This window comes from Oncorhynchus gorbuscha, unplaced genomic scaffold (genome assembly GCF_021184085.1).
Source record: "Oncorhynchus gorbuscha isolate QuinsamMale2020 ecotype Even-year unplaced genomic scaffold, OgorEven_v1.0 Un_scaffold_830, whole genome shotgun sequence".
In the NCBI taxonomy this organism is placed as follows: Eukaryota; Metazoa; Chordata; class Actinopteri; order Salmoniformes; family Salmonidae; genus Oncorhynchus; species Oncorhynchus gorbuscha.
In genome coordinates this window covers 67319-86807 of record NW_025745829.1, presented here as the reverse complement: position 1 = coordinate 86807, position 19489 = coordinate 67319, and the positions used below count along the sequence as shown (strand labels likewise).

The following is a 19489-nucleotide window of genomic DNA, read 5'->3' as shown; positions in this document are numbered from 1 at the left end:
CAGACTGAGGCCTGTTCAGACAGACAGACAGACAGACAGACAGACAGACAGACAGACTGAGGCCTGTTCAGACAGACAGACAGACAGACAGACAGACAGACAGACAGACTGAGGCCTGTTCAGACAGACAGACAGACAGACAGACAGACAGACAGACAGACTGAGGCCTGTTCAGACAGACAGACAGACAGACAGACAGACAGACAGACAGACTGAGGCCTGTTCAGACAGACAGACAGACAGACAGACAGACAGACAGACAGACTGAGGCCTGTTCAGACAGACAGACAGACAGACAGACAGACAGACAGACAGACTGAGGCCTGTTCAGACAGACAGACAGACAGACAGACAGACAGACAGACAGACAGACTGAGGCCTGTTCAGACAGACAGACAGACAGACAGACAGACTGAGGCCTGTTCAGACAGACAGACAGACAGACAGACAGACAGACAGACAGACTGAGGCCTGTTCAGACAGACAGACAGACAGACAGACAGACAGACAGACAGACTGAGGCCTGTTCAGACAGACAGACAGACAGACAGACAGACAGACAGACAGACTGAGGCCTGTTCAGACAGACAGACAGACAGACAGACAGACAGACAGACAGACTGAGGCCTGTTCAGACAGACAGACAGACAGACTGAGGCCTGTTCAGACAGACAGACAGACAGACAGACAGACAGACAGACAGACTGAGGCCTGTTCAGACAGACAGACAGACAGACAGACAGACAGACAGACAGACAGACTGAGGCCTGTTCAGACAGACAGACAGACAGACAGACAGACTGAGGCCTGTTCAGACAGACAGACAGACAGACAGACAGACAGACAGACAGACTGAGGCCTGTTCAGACAGACAGACAGACAGACAGACAGACAGACAGACAGACTGAGGCCTGTTCAGACAGACAGACAGACAGACAGACAGACAGACAGACAGACTGAGGCCTGTTCAGACAGACAGACAGACAGACAGACAGACAGACAGACAGACTGAGGCCTGTTCAGACAGACAGACAGACAGACAGACAGACAGACAGACAGACTGAGGCCTGTTCAGACAGACAGACAGACAGACAGACAGACAGACAGACAGACAGACAGACAGACAGACAGACAGACAGACAGACAGACTGAGGCCTGTTCAGACAGACAGACTGAGGCCTGTTCAGACAGACAGACAGACAGACAGACAGACAGACAGACAGACAGACTGAGGCCTGTTCAGACAGACAGACAGACAGACAGACAGACAGACAGACTGAGGCCTGTTCAGACAGACAGACAGACAGACAGACAGACAGACAGACTGAGGCCTGTTCAGACAGACAGACAGACAGACAGACAGACAGACAGACAGACAGACAGACAGACTGAGGCCTGTTCAGACAGACAGACAGACAGACAGACAGACAGACAGACAGACAGACTGAGGCCTGTTCAGACAGACAGACAGACTGAGGCCTGTTCAGACAGACAGACAGACTGAGGCCTGTTCAGACAGACAGACAGACTGAGGCCTGTTCAGACAGACAGACAGACTGAGGCCTGTTCAGACAGACAGACAGACAGACAGACAGACAGACAGACAGACAGACAGACAGACAGACAGACAGACAGACAGACAGACAGACAGACAGACAGACAGACAGACAGACAGACAGACAGACAGACAGACAGACAGACAGACAGACAGACAGACAGACAGACAGACAGACAGACAGACAGACAGACAGACAGACAGACAGACAGACAGACAGACAGACAGACAGACAGACAGACAGACAGACAGACAGACAGACAGACAGACAGACAGACAGACAGACAGACAGACAGACAGACAGACAGACAGACAGACAGACAGACAGACAGACAGACAGACAGACAGACAGACAGACAGACAGACAGACAGACAGACAGACAGACAGACAGACAGACAGACAGACAGACAGACAGACAGACAGACAGACAGACAGACAGACAGACAGACAGACAGACAGACAGACAGACAGACAGACAGACAGACAGACAGACAGACAGACAGACAGACAGACAGACAGACAGACAGACAGACAGACAGACAGACAGACAGACAGACAGACAGACAGACAGACAGACAGACAGACAGACAGACAGACAGACAGACAGACAGACAGACAGACAGACAGACAGACAGACAGACAGACAGACAGACAGACAGACAGACAGACAGACAGACAGACAGACAGACAGACAGACAGACAGACAGACAGACAGACAGACAGACAGACAGACAGACAGACAGACAGACAGACAGACAGACAGACAGACAGACAGACAGACAGACAGACAGACAGACAGACAGACAGACAGACAGACAGACAGACAGACAGACAGACAGACAGACAGACAGACAGACAGACAGACAGACAGACAGACAGACAGACAGACAGACAGACAGACAGACAGACAGACAGACAGACAGACAGACAGACAGACAGACAGACAGACAGACAGACAGACAGACAGACAGACAGACAGACAGACAGACAGACAGACAGACAGACAGACAGACAGACAGACAGACAGACAGACAGACAGACAGACAGACAGACAGACAGACAGACAGACAGACAGACAGACAGACAGACAGACAGACAGACAGACAGACAGACAGACAGACAGACAGACAGACAGACAGACAGACAGACAGACAGACAGACAGACAGACAGACAGACAGACAGACAGACAGACAGACAGACAGACAGACAGACAGACAGACAGACAGACAGACAGACAGACAGACAGACAGACAGACAGACAGACAGACAGACAGACAGACAGACAGACAGACAGACAGACAGACAGACAGACAGACAGACAGACAGACAGACAGACAGACAGACAGACAGACAGACAGACAGACAGACAGACAGACAGACAGACAGACAGACAGACAGACAGACAGACAGACAGACAGACAGACAGACAGACAGACAGACAGACAGACAGACAGACAGACAGACAGACAGACAGACAGACAGACAGACAGACAGACAGACAGACAGACAGACAGACAGACAGACAGACAGACAGACAGACAGACAGACAGACAGACAGACAGACAGACAGACAGACAGACAGACAGACATCTTCCTATAAGGCAATTCATCCCCACAAAGCCAAAAGGAGACCTGATCTCAAACCAGCATATCTGTTCATGGAAACAGGTCTGGGAATTCTGGCTTCTATAAAAAACTAAAAGTCCACTGGAGCCAGAGAGAGAGTAGGTCTGCATTTCAAATGGCACACTTTTCCCGATATAGTGCACTACTTTGGACCAAAAAAGTCCACCTAAAAAACGTAAAATATTGTGCACTATATAGGGAACATGGTGCAATTTGGGACATAGATTATGTCTGGCAACAGGAGGAATGATATATGTTACTCTGAGGACACTGTTCTTAGTGTGTATGTGTGTGTGTGTGTAACTGCCAAACATTCTGAGGCTTGCAAAGGAAAGAGAGAAGCGTGTTTCTGTGGATCACTCGAGGTCTGGAACCAGACGTGTGCCATCACGGAGGCCCAGACTTTCTACAAAGCCCAGAAAACCACCACTGAGACACAGAGAGAGAAAGAACGGACAGTTCAACCTCAACTCAAGTATTTAGTTTAGGAGACATCATCCTTGGAGACAGAGACGAGCTCCTGAGATCCCCAGAGGTTTTCACTATAATGGCAGAAACATCTGGCACGTTGTGCAAATCAAAGTGTTTCTTTGTCAGCGCAGTGTCAGCGCAGTACAGTGAAATGCTTATGCAAGATGTGAAACATGGCCACATGTATAATTATATTATATATAATAGGTCATAGAGACAAAACGAACTAAATACACAGAAAAAACAGTATCCTATTTAATGCTGTGATGAAATAGTTGTGGTTGGTTGGCGCTATACTCTAGCGTGTGACCAATGTGGAATACAGGAAGTTCAATAATGCCATGCTGGCTGATTTCTTATTCTTCTTATTCTAAGCGGGATGACTGTGGCAATATTACTGAAGGAATATGTAAACCGCTGGATGGGAACCCTCATTCCCAGCAAAAGCAGTTTAACCAGACATGTCTCTGATTATTAGAGACAGACCTTGCAGCACATCACAGATCCCTCTCCTCATTACTAACGTTGGAACATCTAGAGAACAGATCCCTCTCTAACGTTGGAACATCTAGAGAACAGATCTCTCTCCTCTAACGTTGGAACAGCTAGAGAACAGATCCCTCTCCTCGTTACCGTTACTCTAACGTTGGAACATCTAGAGAACAGATCCCTCTCCTCGTTACCGTTACTCTAACGTTGGAACATCTAGAGAACAGATCCCTCTCCTCACTACCGTTACTCTAACGTTGGAACAGCTAGAGAACAGATCCCTCTCTCCTCTAACGTTGGAACAGCTAGAGAACAGATCCCTCTCTCCTCTAACGTTGGAACATCAGAGAACAGATCCCTCTCTCCTCTAACGTTGGAACATCAGAGAACAGATCCCTCTCTCCTCTAACGTTGGAACATCAGAGAACAGATCCCTCTCTCCTCTAACGTTGGAACATCAGAGAACAGATCCCTCTCTCCTCTAACGTTGGAACATCAGAGAACAGATCCCTCTCTCCTCTAACGTTGGAACATCAAAGAACAGATCCCTCTCTCCTCTAACGTTGGAACATCTAGAGAACAGATCCCTCTCTCCTCTAATGTTGGAACATCTAGAGAACAGATCCCTCTCCTCTAACGTTGGAACATCTAGAGAACAGATCCCTCTCCTCGTTACCGTTACTCTAACGTTGGAACATCTAGAGAACAGATCCCTCTCCTCGTTACCGTTACTCTAACGTTGGAACATCAGAGAACAGATCCCTCTCTCCTCTAACGTTGGACCATCTAGAGAACAGATCTCTCTCCTCTAACGTTGGAACATCTAGAGAACAGATCCCTCTCCTCGCTAGAGAACAGATCCCTCTCCTCTAACGTTGGAACATCTAGAGAACAGATCTCTCTCCTCTAACGTTGGAACATCTAGAGAACAGATCTCTCTCCTCTAACGTTTGAACATCTAGAGAACAGATCCCTCTCCTCACTACCGTTACTCTAACGTTGGAACAGCTAGAGAACAGATCCCTCTCTAACGTTGGAACAGATCTCTCCTCTAACATTGGAACATCTAGAGAACAGATCCCTCTCTCCTCTAACGTTGGAACATCTAGAGAACAGATCCCTCTCTCCTCTAACGTTGGAACATCTAGAGAACAGATCCCTGTTACCGTTACTCTAACGTTGGAACATCTAGAGAACAGATCCCTCTCCTCGCTAGAGAACAGATCCTCTCCTCTAACGTTGGAACATCTAGAGAACAGATCCCTCTCTCCTCTAACGTTGGACCATCTAGAGAACAGATCTCTCTCCTCTAACGTTGGAACATCTAGAGAACAGATCACTGTCCTCGTTACCGTTACTCTAACGTTGGAACATCTAGAGAACAGATCCCTCTCCTCGCTAGAGAACAGATCCCTCTCCTCTAACGTTGGAACATCTAGAGAACAGATCTCTCTTCTCTAACGTTGGAACATCTAGAGAACAGATCTCTCTCCTCTAACGTTGGAACATCTAGAGAACAGATCCCTCTCCTCTAACGTTGGAACATCTAGAGAACAGATCCCTCTCCTCGTTACCGTTACTCTAACGTTGGAACATCTAGAGAACAGATCCCTCTCCTCGTTACCGTTACTCTAACGTTGGAACATCTAGAGAACAGATCCCTCTCCTCACTACCGTTACTCTAACGTTGGAACAGCTAGAGAACAGATCCCTCTCTCCTCTAACGTTGGAACAGCTAGAGAACAGATCCCTCTCTCCTCTAACGTTGGAACAGCTAGAGAACAGATCCCTCTCTCCTCTAACGTTGGAACAGCTAGAGAACAGATCCCTCTCTCCTCTAACGTTGGAACAGCTAGAGAACAGATCCCTCTCTCCTCTAACGTTGGAACATCAGAGAACAGATCCCTCTCTCCTCTAACGTTGGAACATCAGAGAACAGATCCTCTCTCCTCTAACGTTGGAACATCAGAGAACAGATCCCTCTCTCCTCTAACGTTGGAACATCAGAGAACAGATCCCTCTCTCCTCTAACGTTGGAACATCAGAGAACAGATCCTCTCTCCTCTAACGTTGGAACATCAAAGAACAGATCCCTCTCTCCTCTAACGTTGGAACATCAGAGAACAGATCCCTCTCTCCTCTAATGTTGGAACATCAGAGAACAGATCCCTCTCTCCTCTAACGTTGGAACATCTAGAGAACAGCTCTCTCCTCTAACGTTGGAACATCTAGAGAACAGATCACTGTCCTCTAACGTTGGAACATCTAGAGAACAGATCACTGTCCTCTAACGTTGGAACATCTAGAGAACAGATCACTGTCCTCTAACGTTGGAACATCTAGAGAACAGATCACTGTCCTCGTTACCGTTACTCTAACGTTGGAACATCTAGAGAACAGATCCCTCTCCTCGCTAGAGAACAGATCCCTCTCCTCTAACTTTGGAACAGCTAGAGAACAGATCCCTCTCTAACGTTGGAACAGATCTCTCCTCTAACATTGGAACATCTAGAGAACAGATCCCTCTCCTCTAACGTTGGAACATCTAGAGAACAGATCCCTGTTACCGTTACTCTAACGTTGGAACATCTAGAGAACAGATCCCTCTCCTCGCTAGAGAACAGATCCCTCTCCTCGCTAGAGAACAGATCCCTCTCCTCGTTACCGTTACTCTAACGTTGGAACATCTAGAGAACAGATCCCTCTCCTCGTTACCGTTACCCTAACGTTGGAACATCTAGAGAACAGACCCCTCTCCTCGCCAGAGAACAGACCCCTCTCCTCGCCAGAGAACAGACCCCTCTCCTCGCCAGAGAACAGACCCCTCTCCTCGCCAGAGAACAGACCCCTCTCCTCGCCAGAGAACAGACCCCTCTCCTCGCCAGAGAACAGACCCCTCTCCTCGCCAGAGAACAGACCCCTCTCCTCGCCAGAGAACAGACCCCTCTCCTCGCCAGAGAACAGACCCCTCTCCTCGCCAGAGAACAGACCCCTCTCCTCGCCAGAGAACAGATCCCTCTCCTCGCTAGAGAACAGATCCCTCTCCTCTCTAACGTTGTAACAGCTTGAGAACAGACCTCTCTAACGTTGGGGGGAGTGAACGGTGCTGGGGGGAATGAACGGTGGTGAGGGGAGGGAACGGTGGTGGGAGGGTATGAATCCTATATAGTTTAGTCTGCCATTAGGCCTATATGAATCCTATATAGTTTAGTCTCCCATTAGGCCTACATGAATCCTACCTTGGAATCACATCTCACGAGGAGCAAACCCTTTTCCTTTCTTCCTGGGCCAATCAGATGTGCCTAAACCTAGTGTGAAGTGACCAGGTTGTTAGCTAGCTAGGTAACATGACGTTGTTTGTTACCAAACCAATAATTAGCAACCCGGGATTAGTTTAAAACGGCCCGCAACGTGGTTTTGTGAAATTTGATCAAATGCGCACAAATCCCAGTAGACAGAAATAAAAGGTTACTTCTGGTAATATAGAAAAGGGTAGAGGGCTTAGAGAGCTGCCCTGCGGTACACCAAACTTTACATGTTTGACATTAGAGAAGCTTCCACTAAAATAAACCCCTGAGTTCTATTAGATAGATTGCCATATCGTGGATTCAGAGCTGAGGTTGAAAAGTCATAACACATGTTTTTTGAACAACAGGTTATGGTCAATAATATCAAAGGCTGCACTGAAATCTAACAGTACAGCTCCCACAATCTAACTAAATATCCATTTCGTTCAACCAATCATCAGTCATGTGTGTCAGTGCAGTACATGTTGAGTGCCCTTCTCTATAAGCATGCAGAAAGTCTGCTGTTCATTTGTTTACAGAGAAATAGCATTGTACTTGATCGAACACCATTTTTTCCAACAGTTTGCTAAGAGCTGGTAGCAAGTTTATAGGTCTGCTGTTAGAACCAGTAAAGGCAGCTTTACCACTCCTGGGTAGTGGAATGACTTTGGCTTCCCTCCAGGCCTGAGGACAAAGACTTTCCTCTTAGGCTCAGATTAAAAATATGACAGATAGGAGTGGCTGTAGCGTCAGCTACCATCCTCAGTAGCTTTCCATCTTAGTTGTCGATGCCAGGAGGTTTGTCATTATTGGTTCGTTAACAACAATTGTTCCACCTCTGCCACACTAACTTGACAGAATTCCAACTTGAAATGCTTCTCTTTCATTATTATATATTTTAATGCATGAATACAATTGCTCACTGTTCGTTGTTGGCATTTCCTGCCTAACCCACTTTGCCAATGAAGTAATCAATCAAATAAATTGCCAACATCAAATGGTTTTGTGATGAATAAAGCCATCTGATTGGGTGAAAGATGGAGTTGAATTCTACCGATAATTCCATTTAAAGTACTCCAAAGTTTTTCCCCCCATTATTCTTTGTATTTTTACCTTTATTTTATTTAATATATATATTTTACCTTTATTTAACTAGGCAAGTCCGTTAAGAACAAATTCTCATTTACAATGACGGCCAAGGAACAGTGGGTTAACTGCCTGTTCAGGGGCAGAACGACAGATTTGTACCTTGTCAGCTCGGGGAGTTGAACTTGTAACCTTCTGGTTTCTAGTCCAACCACTAGGCTACCCTGCCTGGTTACTAGTCCAACGCTCTAACCACTAGGCTACCCTGCCGGCCCATCAATCTTGGCTTCATAATAAAGAACTTGCAAAGTCAACTCAGACTGGTCTGTGCTCTTGGTTATAACAGATGATACATTGTATCAACATAAAGTCAACTCAGACTGGTCTGTGCTCTTGGTTATAACAGATGAAATGATACATTGTATCAACATAAAGTCAACTCAGACTGGTCTGTGCTCTTGGTTATAACAGATACATTGTATCAACATAAAGTCAACTCAGACTGGTCTGTGCTCTTGGTTATAACAGATGAAATGATACATTGTATCAACAATGGAGCAGTGCAGGCAAAGTAAACAATGTAACAGAAGTAACAGAAGACTCATCAGGGTCTGCGTCCCCACTCGCCATCACGGCTGCATTATAATATAAAACAGAGGAATAGATGGGTATGAACTATTGCTATCATTATCATTCCTCTGGTGAAATGACTGCCACATTACTGTCTTTCCTCTGGTGAAATGACTGCCACATTACTGTCTTTCCTCTGGTGAAATGACTGCCACATTACTGTCATTCCTCTGGTGAAATGACAGCCACATTACTGTCATTCCTCTGGTGAAATGACAGCCACATTACTATCATTATCATTCATTATCATTGACATTACTGTCAAACGCTCCCTAAAACACTTCTGTGAGCAGGCCTTTCTAAATCGACCTGGCCCAGGTATCCTGGAAGGACATTGACCTCATCCCGTCAGTTGAGGATGCCTGGTCATTCTTTAAGAGTAACTTCCTCACCATTTTAGATAAGCATGCTCCGTTCAAAAAATGCAGAACTAAGAACAGATACAGCCCTTGGTTCACTCCAGACCTGACTGCCCCCGACCAGCACAAAAACATCCTGTGGCGGACTGCAATAGCATCGAACAGTCCCCGCGATATGCAACTGTTCAGGGAAGTCAGGAAAGCTAAGGCCAGCTTCTTCAGGCAGAAGTTTGCATCCTGTAGCTCCAACTCCAAAAAGTTCTGGGACACTGTGAAGTCCATAGAGAACAAGAGCACCTCCTCCCAGCTGCCCACTGCACTGAGGCTAGGGAACACGGTCACCACCGACAAATCCATGATTATCGAAAACTTCAACAAGCATTTCTCAACGGCTGGCCATGCCTTCCGCCTGGCTACTCCTACCTCGGCCAACAGCCCCGGCCCCCCCGCAGCTCCTCGCCCAAGCCTCTCCAGGTTCTCCTTTACCCAAATCCAGATAGCAGATGTTCTGAAAGAGCTGCAAAACCTGGACCCGTATAAATCAGCTGGGCTTGACAATCTGGACCCTCTATTTCTGAAACTATCCGCCGCCATTGTCGCAACCCCTATTTACCAGCCTGTTCAACCTCTTTCATATCGTCTGAGATCCCCAAGGACTGGAAAGCTGCCGCAGTCATCCCCTCTTCAAAGGGGTGACACCCTGGACCCAAACTGTTACAGACCTATATCCATCCTGCCCTGCCCATCTAAGGTCTTCGAAAACCAAGTCAACAAACAGGTGACTGACCATCTCGAATCCCACCGTACCTTCTCCGCTATGCAATCTGGTTTCCGAGCCGGTGCACCTCAGCCACACTCAAGGTACTAAACGACATCATAACCGCCATCGATAAAAGACAGTACTGTGCAGCCGTCTTCATCGACCTTGCCAAGGCTTTCGACTCTGTCAATCACCATATTCTTATCGGCAGACTCAGTAGCCTCGGTTTTTCGGACGACTGCCTTGCCTGGTTCACCAATTACTTTGCAGACAGAGTTCAGTGTGTCAAATCGGAGGGCATGTTGTCCGGTCCTCTGGCAGTCTCTGTGGGGGTGCCACAGGGTTCAATTCTCGGGCCGACTCTTTTCTCTGTATATATCAATGATGTTGCTCTTGCTGCGGGCGATTCCCTGATCCACCTCTACGCAGACGACACCATTGTATACACTTTCGGCCCGTCATTGGACACTGTGCTATCTAACCTCCAATCGAGCTTCAATGCCATACAACACTCCTTCCGTGGCCTCCAACTGCTCTTAAATGCTAGTAAAACCAAATGCATGCTTTTCAACCGATCGCTGCCTGCACCCGCACGCCCGACTAGCATCACCACCCTGGATGGTTCCGACCTTGAATATGTGGACACCTATAAGTACCTAGGTGTCTGGCTAGACTGCAAACTCTCCTTCCAGACTCACATCAAACATCTCCAATCGAAAATCAAATCAAGAATCGGCTTTCTATTCCGCAACAAAGCCTCCTTCACTCACACTGCCAAGCTTACCCTAGTAAAACTGACTATCCTACCGATCCTCGACTTCGGCGACGTCATCTACAAAATTGCTTCCAACACTCTACTCAGCAAACTGGATGCAGTTCATCACAGTGCCATCCGTTTTGTCACTAAAGCACCTTATACTACCCACCACTGCGACTTGTATGCTCTAGTCGGCTGGCCCTCGCTACATATTCGTCGCCAGACCCACTGGCTTCAGGTCATCTACAAGGCCATGCTAGGCAAAGCTCCGCCTTATCTCAGCTCACTGGTCACGATGTCAACACCCATCCGTAGCACGCACTCCAGCAGGTGTATCTCATTGATCATCCCTAAAGCCAACACCTCATTCGGCCGCCTTTCGTTCCAGTACTCCGCTGCCTGTGACTGGAACGAATTGCAAAAATCGCTGAAGTTGGAGACTTTTATCTCCCTCACCAACTTCAAACATCAGCTAGCTGAGCAGCTAACCGATCGCTGCAGCTGTACATAATCTATTGGTAAATAGCACACCCATTTTCACCTACCTCATCCCCACAGTTTATTTATTTACTTTTCTGCTCTTTTGCACACCAATATCTCTACCTGTACATGATCATTTGATCATTTATCACTCCAGTGTTAATCTGCAATATTGTAATTATTTGCCTACCTCCTCATGCTTTTTGCACACATTGTATATAGACTCCCCTTTTTTTCTCTGTGTTATTGACTTGTTAATTGTTTACTCCATGTGTAACTCTGTGTTGTCTGTTCACACTGCTATGCTTTGTCTTGGCCAGGTCACAGTTGCAAATGAGAACCTGTTCTCAACTAGCCTACCTGGTTAAATAAAGGTGAAATAAAAAAATAAAAATTCCTTTGGTGAAATGACAGCCACATTACCGCCATTCCTCTGGTGAAATGACAGCCACATTACAGTCATTCCTCTGGTGAAATGACAGCCACATTACCGTCATTCCTCTGGTGAAATGACAGCCACATTACTGTCATTCCTCTGGTGAAATGACAGCCACATTACTGTCATTCCTCTGGTGAAATGACAGCCACATTACTGTCATTCCTCTGGTGAAATGACTGCCACATTAGCATGTATAGTTTGATAAACTTACGCAGGATGACCATGAAGCTCTCATTGTCCAGAAGGACCCACAGTCCGAACCCCATGATGAGGGCGCCAAACAGCTGCAGAGGGGGAGAGAGGGGGAGAGAGACAGAGACAGACAGAGACAGACAGAGACAGACAGAGACAGAGAGAGACAGAGAGAGACAGAGAGAGACAGAGAGAGACAGAGAGAGACAGAGAGAGACAGAGAGAGACAGAGAGAGTCAGAGAGAGACAGAGAGAGTCAGTACAACATGGTAAATAAGACTAAACTAAGTTCTGTAAATGAGTCTTTGGGTGCTGTTGGCCAGGAGTAATGTTCCATAGACAACCATCTACATCAGTCCTGTTAGTAGTGACGTTTCTCTACATCAGTCCTGTTAGTAGTGACGTTCCTCTACATCAGTCCTGTTAGTAGTGATGTTTCTCTACATCAGTCCTGTTAATAGTGACGTTTCTCTACATCAGTCTTGTTACATTCTAGTTTCTCTACATCAGTCCTGTTACATTCTAGTTTCTCTACATCAGTCCTGTTAGTAGTGACGTTTCTCTACATCAGTCCTGTTAGTAGTGACGTTTCTCTACATCAGTCCTGTTAGTAGTGACGTTTCTCTACATCAGTCCTGTTAGTAGTGATGTTTCTCTACATCAGTCCTGTTAGTAGTGATGTTTCTCTACATCAGTCCTGTTAATAGTGACGTTTCTCTACATCAGTCTTGTTACATTCTAGTTTCTCTACATCAGTCCTGTTACATTCTAGTTTCTCTACATCAGTCCTGTTAGTAGTGACGTTTCTCTACATCAGTCCTGTTAGTAGTGATGTTTATCTACATCAGTCCTGTTAGTAGTGATGTCTATCTACATCAGTCCTGTTAGTAGTGACGTTTCTCTACATCGGTCCTGTTACATTCTAGTTTCTCTACATCAGTCCTGTTAGTAGTGACGTCTCTCTACATCAGTCCTGTTAGTAGTGATGTCTCTCTACATCAGTCCTGTTAGTAGTGATGTCTCTCTACATCAGTCCTGTTAGTAGTGATGTCTCTCTACATCAGTCCTGTTAGTAGTGATGTCTCTCTACATCAGTCCTGTTAGTAGTGATGTCTCTCTACATCAGTCCTGTTAGTAGTGACGTTTCTCTACATCAGTCTTGTTACATTCTAGTTTCTCTACATCAGTCCTGTTACATTCTAGTTTCTCTACATCAGTCCTGTTAGTAGTGACGTTTCTCTACATCAGTCCTGTTAGTAGTGACGTTTCTCTACATCAGTCTTGTTACATTCTAGTTTCTCTACATCAGTCCTGTTAGTAGTGACGTTTCTCTACATCAGTCCTGTTAGTAGTGACGTTTCTCTACATCAGTCCTGTTAGTAGTGACGTTTCTCTACATCAGTCTTGTTACATTCTAGTTTCTCTACATCAGTCCTGTTAGTAGTGACGTTTCTCTACATCAGTCCTGTTAGTAGTGACGTTTCTCTACATCAGTCCTGTTAGTAGTGACGTTTCTCTACATCAGTCCTGTCAGTAGTGACGTTTCTCTACATCAGTCCTGTCAGTAGTGACGTCTCTCTACATCAGTCCTGTCAGTAGTGACGTCTCTCTACATCAGTCCTGTCAGTAGTGACGTTTCTCTACATCAGTCCTGTCAGTAGTGACGTTTCTCTACATCAGTCCTGTTAGTAGTGACGTTTCTCTACATCAGTCCTGTTAGTAGTGACGTTTCTCTACATCAGTCCTGTTAGTAGTGACGTTTCTCTACATCAGTCCTGTTAGTAGTGACGTCTCTCTACATCAGTCCTGTTAGTAGTGACGTCTCTCTACATCAGTCCTGTTAGTAGTGACGTTTCTCTACATCGGTCCTGTTAGTAGTGACGTTTCTCTACATCGGTCCTGTTAGTAGTGACGTTTCTCTACATCGGTCCTGTTAGTAGTGACGTTTCTCTACATCGGTCCTGTTAGTAGTGACGTTTCTCTACATCGGTCCTGTTAGTAGTGACGTTTCTCTACATCGGTCCTGTTAGTAGTGACGTTTCTCTACATCGGTCCTGTTAGTAGTGACGTTTCTCTACATCGGTCCTGTTAGTAGTGACGTTTCTCTACATCAGTCCTGTTAGTAGTGATGTTTCTCTACATCGGTCCTGTTAGTAGTGACGTTTCTCTACATCGGTCCTGTTAGTAGTGACGTTTCTCTACATCAGTCCTGTTAGTAGTGACGTTTCTCTACATCAGTCCTGTTAGTAGTGACGTTTCTCTACATCAGTCCTGTTAGTAGTGACGTCTCTCTACATCAGTCCTGTTAGTAGTGACGTTTCTCTACATCAGTCCTGTTAGTAGTGACGTTTCTCTACATCGGTCCTGTTAGTAGTGACGTTTCTCTACATCGGTCCTGTTAGTAGTGACGTTTCTCTACATCGGTCCTGTTAGTAGTGACGTTTCTCTACATCGGTCCTGTTAGTAGTGACGTTTCTCTACATCGGTCCTGTTAGTAGTGACGTTTCTCTACATCGGTCCTGTTAGTAGTGACGTTTCTCTACATCAGTCCTGTTAGTAGTGACGTTTCTCTACATCGGTCCTGTTAGTAGTGACGTTTCTCTACATCGGTCCTGTTAGTAGTGACGTTTCTCTACATCAGTCCTGTTAGTAGTGATGTTTCTCTACATCAGTCCTGTTACATTCTAGTTTCTCTACATCAGTCCTGTTAGTAGTGACGTTTCTCTACATCAGTCCTGTTAGTAGTGACGTTTCTCTACATCGGTCCTGTTACATTCTAGTTTCTCTACATCGGTCCTGTTAGTAGTGACGTTTCTCTACATCGGTCCTGTTAGTAGTGACGTTTCTCTACATCGGTCCTGTTACATTCTAGTTTCTCTACATCGGTCCTGTTAGTAGTGACGTTTCTCTACATCAGTCCTGTTAGTAGTGACGTTTCTCTACATCGGTCCTGTTACATTCTAGTTTCTCTACATCAGTCCTGTTAGTAGTGACGTTTCTCTACATCAGTCCTGTTAGTAGTGACGTTTCTCTACATCAGTCCTGTTAGTAGTGACGTCTCTCTACATCAGTCCTGTTAGTAGTGACGTCTCTCTACATCAGTCCTGTTAGTAGTGACGTCTCTCTACATCAGTCCTGTTACATTCTAGTTTCTCTACATCAGTCCTGTTAGTAGTGACGTTTCTCTACATCGGTCCTGTTACATTCTAGTTTCTCTACATCGGTCCTGTTAGTAGTGACGTTTCTCTACATCGGTCCTGTTAGTAGTGACGTTTCTCTACATCGGTCCTGTTAGTAGTGACGTTTCTCTACATCGGTCCTGTTACATTCTAGTTTCTCTACATCAGTCCTGTCAGTAGTGACGTTTCTCTACATCAGTCCTGTCAGTAGTGACGTTTCTCTACATCAGTCCTGTCAGTAGTGACGTTTCTCTACATCAGTCCTGTTAGTAGTGACGTTTCTCTACATCAGTCCTGTTAATAGTGACATTTCTCTACATCGGTCCTGTTACATTCTAGTTTCTCTACATCGGTCCTGTTAGTAGTGACGTTTCTCTACATCGGTCCTGTTACATTCTAGTTTCTCTACATCGGTCCTGTCAGTAGTGACGTTTCTCTACATCAGTCCTGTTAGTAGTGACGTTTCTCTACATCAGTCCTGTTAGTAGTGACGTTTCTCTACATCAGTCCTGTTAGTAGTGATGTTTCTCTACATCAGTCCTGTTAGTAGTGACGTTTCTCTACATCAGTCCTGTTACATTCTAGTTTCTCTACATCAGTCCTGTTAGTAGTGACGTTTCTCTACATCGGTCCTGTTACATTCTAGTTTCTCTACATCGGTCCTGTCAGTAGTGACGTTTCTCTACATCGGTCCTGTCAGTAGTGACGTTTCTCTACATCGGTCCTGTCAGTAGTGATGTTTCTCTACATCGGTCCTGTCAGTAGTGACGTTTCTCTACATCGGTCCTGTCAGTAGTGACGTTTCTCTACATCGGTCCTGTCAGTAGTGACGTTTCTCTACATCAGTCCTGTTACATTCTAGTTTCTCTACATCAGTCCTGTTAGTAGTGACGTTTCTCTACATCAGTCCTGTTAGTAGTGACGTCTCTCTACATCAGTCCTGTTACATTCTAGTTTCTCTACATCAGTCCTGTCAGTAGTGACGTTTCTCTACATCGGTCCTGTTAGTAGTGACGTTTCTCTACATCAGTCCTGTTACATTCTAGTTTCTCTACATCAGTCCTGTTAGTAGTGACGTTTCTCTACATCGGTCCTGTTACATTCTAGTTTCTCTACATCGGTCCTGTCAGTAGTGACGTTTCTCTACATCGGTCCTGTCAGTAGTGACGTTTCTCTACATCAGTCCTGTCAGTAGTGACGTTTCTCTACATCAGTCCTGTTAGTAGTGACGTTTCTCTACATCAGTCCTGTTACATTCTAGTTTCTCTACATCAGTCCTGTTAGTAGTGACGTTTCTCTACATCAGTCCTGTTAGTAGTGACGTCTCTCTACATCAGTCCTGTTACATTCTAGTTTCTCTACATCAGTCCTGTTAGTAGTGACGTTTCTCTACATCAGTCCTGTTAGTAGTGACGTCTCTCTACATCAGTCCTGTTACATTCTAGTTTCTCTACATCAGTCCTGTTAGTAGTGACGTTTCTCTACATCGGTCCTGTTAGTAGTGACGTTTCTCTACATCGGTCCTGTTAGTAGTGACGTTTCTCTACATCGGTCCTGTTAGTAGTGACGTTTCTCTACATCGGTCCTGTTAGTAGTGACGTTTCTCTACATCGGTCCTGTTAGTAGTGACGTTTCTCTACATCAGTCCTGTTAGTAGTGATGTTTCTCTACATCAGTCCTGTTAGTAGTGACGTTTCTCTACATCAGTCCTGTTACATTCTAGTTTCTCTACATCAGTCCTGTTAGTAGTGACGTTTCTCTACATCGTTCCTGTTACATTCTAGTTTCTCTACATCGGTCCTGTTAGTAGTGACGTTTCTCTACATCAGTCCTGTTAGTAGTGACGTTTCTCTACATCAGTCCTGTTAGTAGTGACGTTTCTCTACATCAGTCCTGTTACATTCTAGTTTCTCTACATCAGTCCTGTCAGTAGTGACGTTTCTCTACATCGGTCCTGTCAGTAGTGACGTTTCTCTACATCGGTCCTGTTAGTAGTGACGTTTCTCTACATCGGTCCTGTTAGTAGTGACGTTTCTCTACATCGGTCCTGTTAGTAGTGACGTTTCTCTACATCGGTCCTGTTAGTAGTGACGTTTCTCTACATCGGTCCTGTTAGTAGTGACGTTTCTCTACATCGGTCCTGTTAGTAGTGACGTTTCTCTACATCGGTCCTGTTAGTAGTGACGTTTCTCTACATCAGTCCTGTTAGTAGTGACGTTTCTCTACATCAGTCCTGTTACATTCTAGTTTCTCTACATCGGTCCTGTCAGTAGTGACGTTTCTCTACATCGGTCCTGTCAGTAGTGACGTTTCTCTACATCGGTCCTGTTAGTAGTGACGTTTCTCTACATCAGTCCTGTTAGTAGTGACGTTTCTCTACATCAGTCCTGTTAGTAGTGACGTTTCTCTACATCAGTCCTGTTAGTAGTGACGTTTCTCTACATCAGTCCTGTTAGTAGTGACGTTTCTCTACATCGGTCCTGTTAGTAGTGACGTTTCTCTACATCAGTCCTGTTACATTCTAGTTTCTCTACATCAGTCCTGTCAGTAGTGACGTTTCTCTACATCAGTCCTGTCAGTAGTGACGTTTCTCTACATCAGTCCTGTTAGTAGTGACGTTTCTCTACATCAGTCCTGTTAGTAGTGACGTTTCTCTACATCGGTCCTGTTACATTCTAGTTTCTCTACATCGGTCCTGTTAGTAGTGACGTTTCTCTACATCGGTCCTGTTACATTCTAGTTTCTCTACATCGGTCCTGTCAGTAGTGACGTTTCTCTACATCAGTCCTGTTAGTAGTGACGTTTCTCTACATCAGTCCTGTTAGTAGTGACGTTTCTCTACATCAGTGCTGTTAGTAGTGATGTTTCTCTACATCAGTCCTGTTAGTAGTGACGTTTCTCTACATCAGTCCTGTTACATTCTAGTTTCTCTACATCAGTCCTGTTAGTAGTGACGTTTCTCTACATCGGTCCTGTTACATTCTAGTTTCTCTACATCGGTCCTGTTAGTAGTGACGTTTCTCTACATCAGTCCTGTTAGTAGTGATGTTTCTCTACATCAGTCCTGTTAGTAGTGACGTTTCTCTACATCAGTCCTGTTACATTCTAGTTTCTCTACATCAGTCCTGTTAGTAGTGACGTTTCTCTACATCGGTCCTGTCAGTAGTGACGTTTCTCTACATCGGTCCTGTCAGTAGTGACGTTTCTCTACATCGGTCCTGTTAGTAGTGACGTTTCTCTACATCGGTCCTGTTAGTAGTGACGTTTCTCTACATCGGTCCTGTTAGTAGTGACGTTTCTCTACATCGGTCCTGTTAGTAGTGACGTTTCTCTACATCAGTCCTGTTAGTAGTGACGTTTCTCTACATCAGTCCTGTTAGTAGTGACGTTTCTCTACATCGGTCCTGTTAGTAGTGACGTTTCTCTACATCGGTCCTGTTAGTAGTGACGTTTCTCTACATCGGTCCTGTTACATTCTAGTTTCTCTACATCGGTCCTGTTAGTAGTGACGTTTCTCTACATCGGTCCTGTTAGTAGTGACGTTTCTCTACATCGGTCCTGTTAGTAGTGACGTTTCTCTACATCGGTCCTGTTAGTAGTGACGTTTCTCTACATCGGTCCTGTTAGTAGTGACGTTTCTCTACATCGGTCCTGTTAGTAGTGACGTTTCTCTACATCAGTCCTGTTAGTAGTGATGTTTCTCTACATCAGTCCTGTTAGTAGTGATGTTTCTCTACATCAGTCCTGTTAGTAGTGACGTTTCTCTACATCAGTCCTGTTAGTAGTGACGTTTCTCTACATCAGTCCTGTTAGTAGTGAGATCACACCATACATTCACAGTGTAACTTAAAAGCCTTAAGCTCTGGATCAGACTTTTAATTGACCCTGTTCAGTGATGGGAATGATGGATGGTAGAGGGGGGGATTGTGGGAGCCTTTGACTGAGCGGATGAGTATCTCCGTGGTAACCAGGCCACAATCACTTAATCTGCTCTCTAATGAAGAAACCAGGGAGAGTGAGGGATGGAGGGAGGGAGGGGGTGAGAGGGAGAGATAGAGGGGGAGAAAGAGGGCATGAGAGAGAGCAATAGAGAGCTAAAGAGGGAGAACGAGAGAGGGGGCATGAGAGAGAGAGCAAAAACAGAGCGAGAGAGCGAGCGAGAGAGAGACAGAGAGGG

The 19489-nt window shown here is 45.5% G+C and overlaps 1 protein-coding gene across 1 annotated transcript in view; it reads right to left on the bottom strand.

The window, feature by feature from the left end:
- Nucleotides 1-19489, bottom strand: part of LOC124020477 (CD82 antigen-like) — a 64252-nt gene that overhangs the window by 17725 nt on the left and 27038 nt on the right. The window contains exon 3 of the mRNA XM_046335723.1: nucleotides 12153-12225. Coding sequence (XP_046191679.1) covers nucleotides 12153-12225 — 73 coding nt within the window. The remainder of the gene's footprint in view (nucleotides 1-12152; nucleotides 12226-19489) is intronic.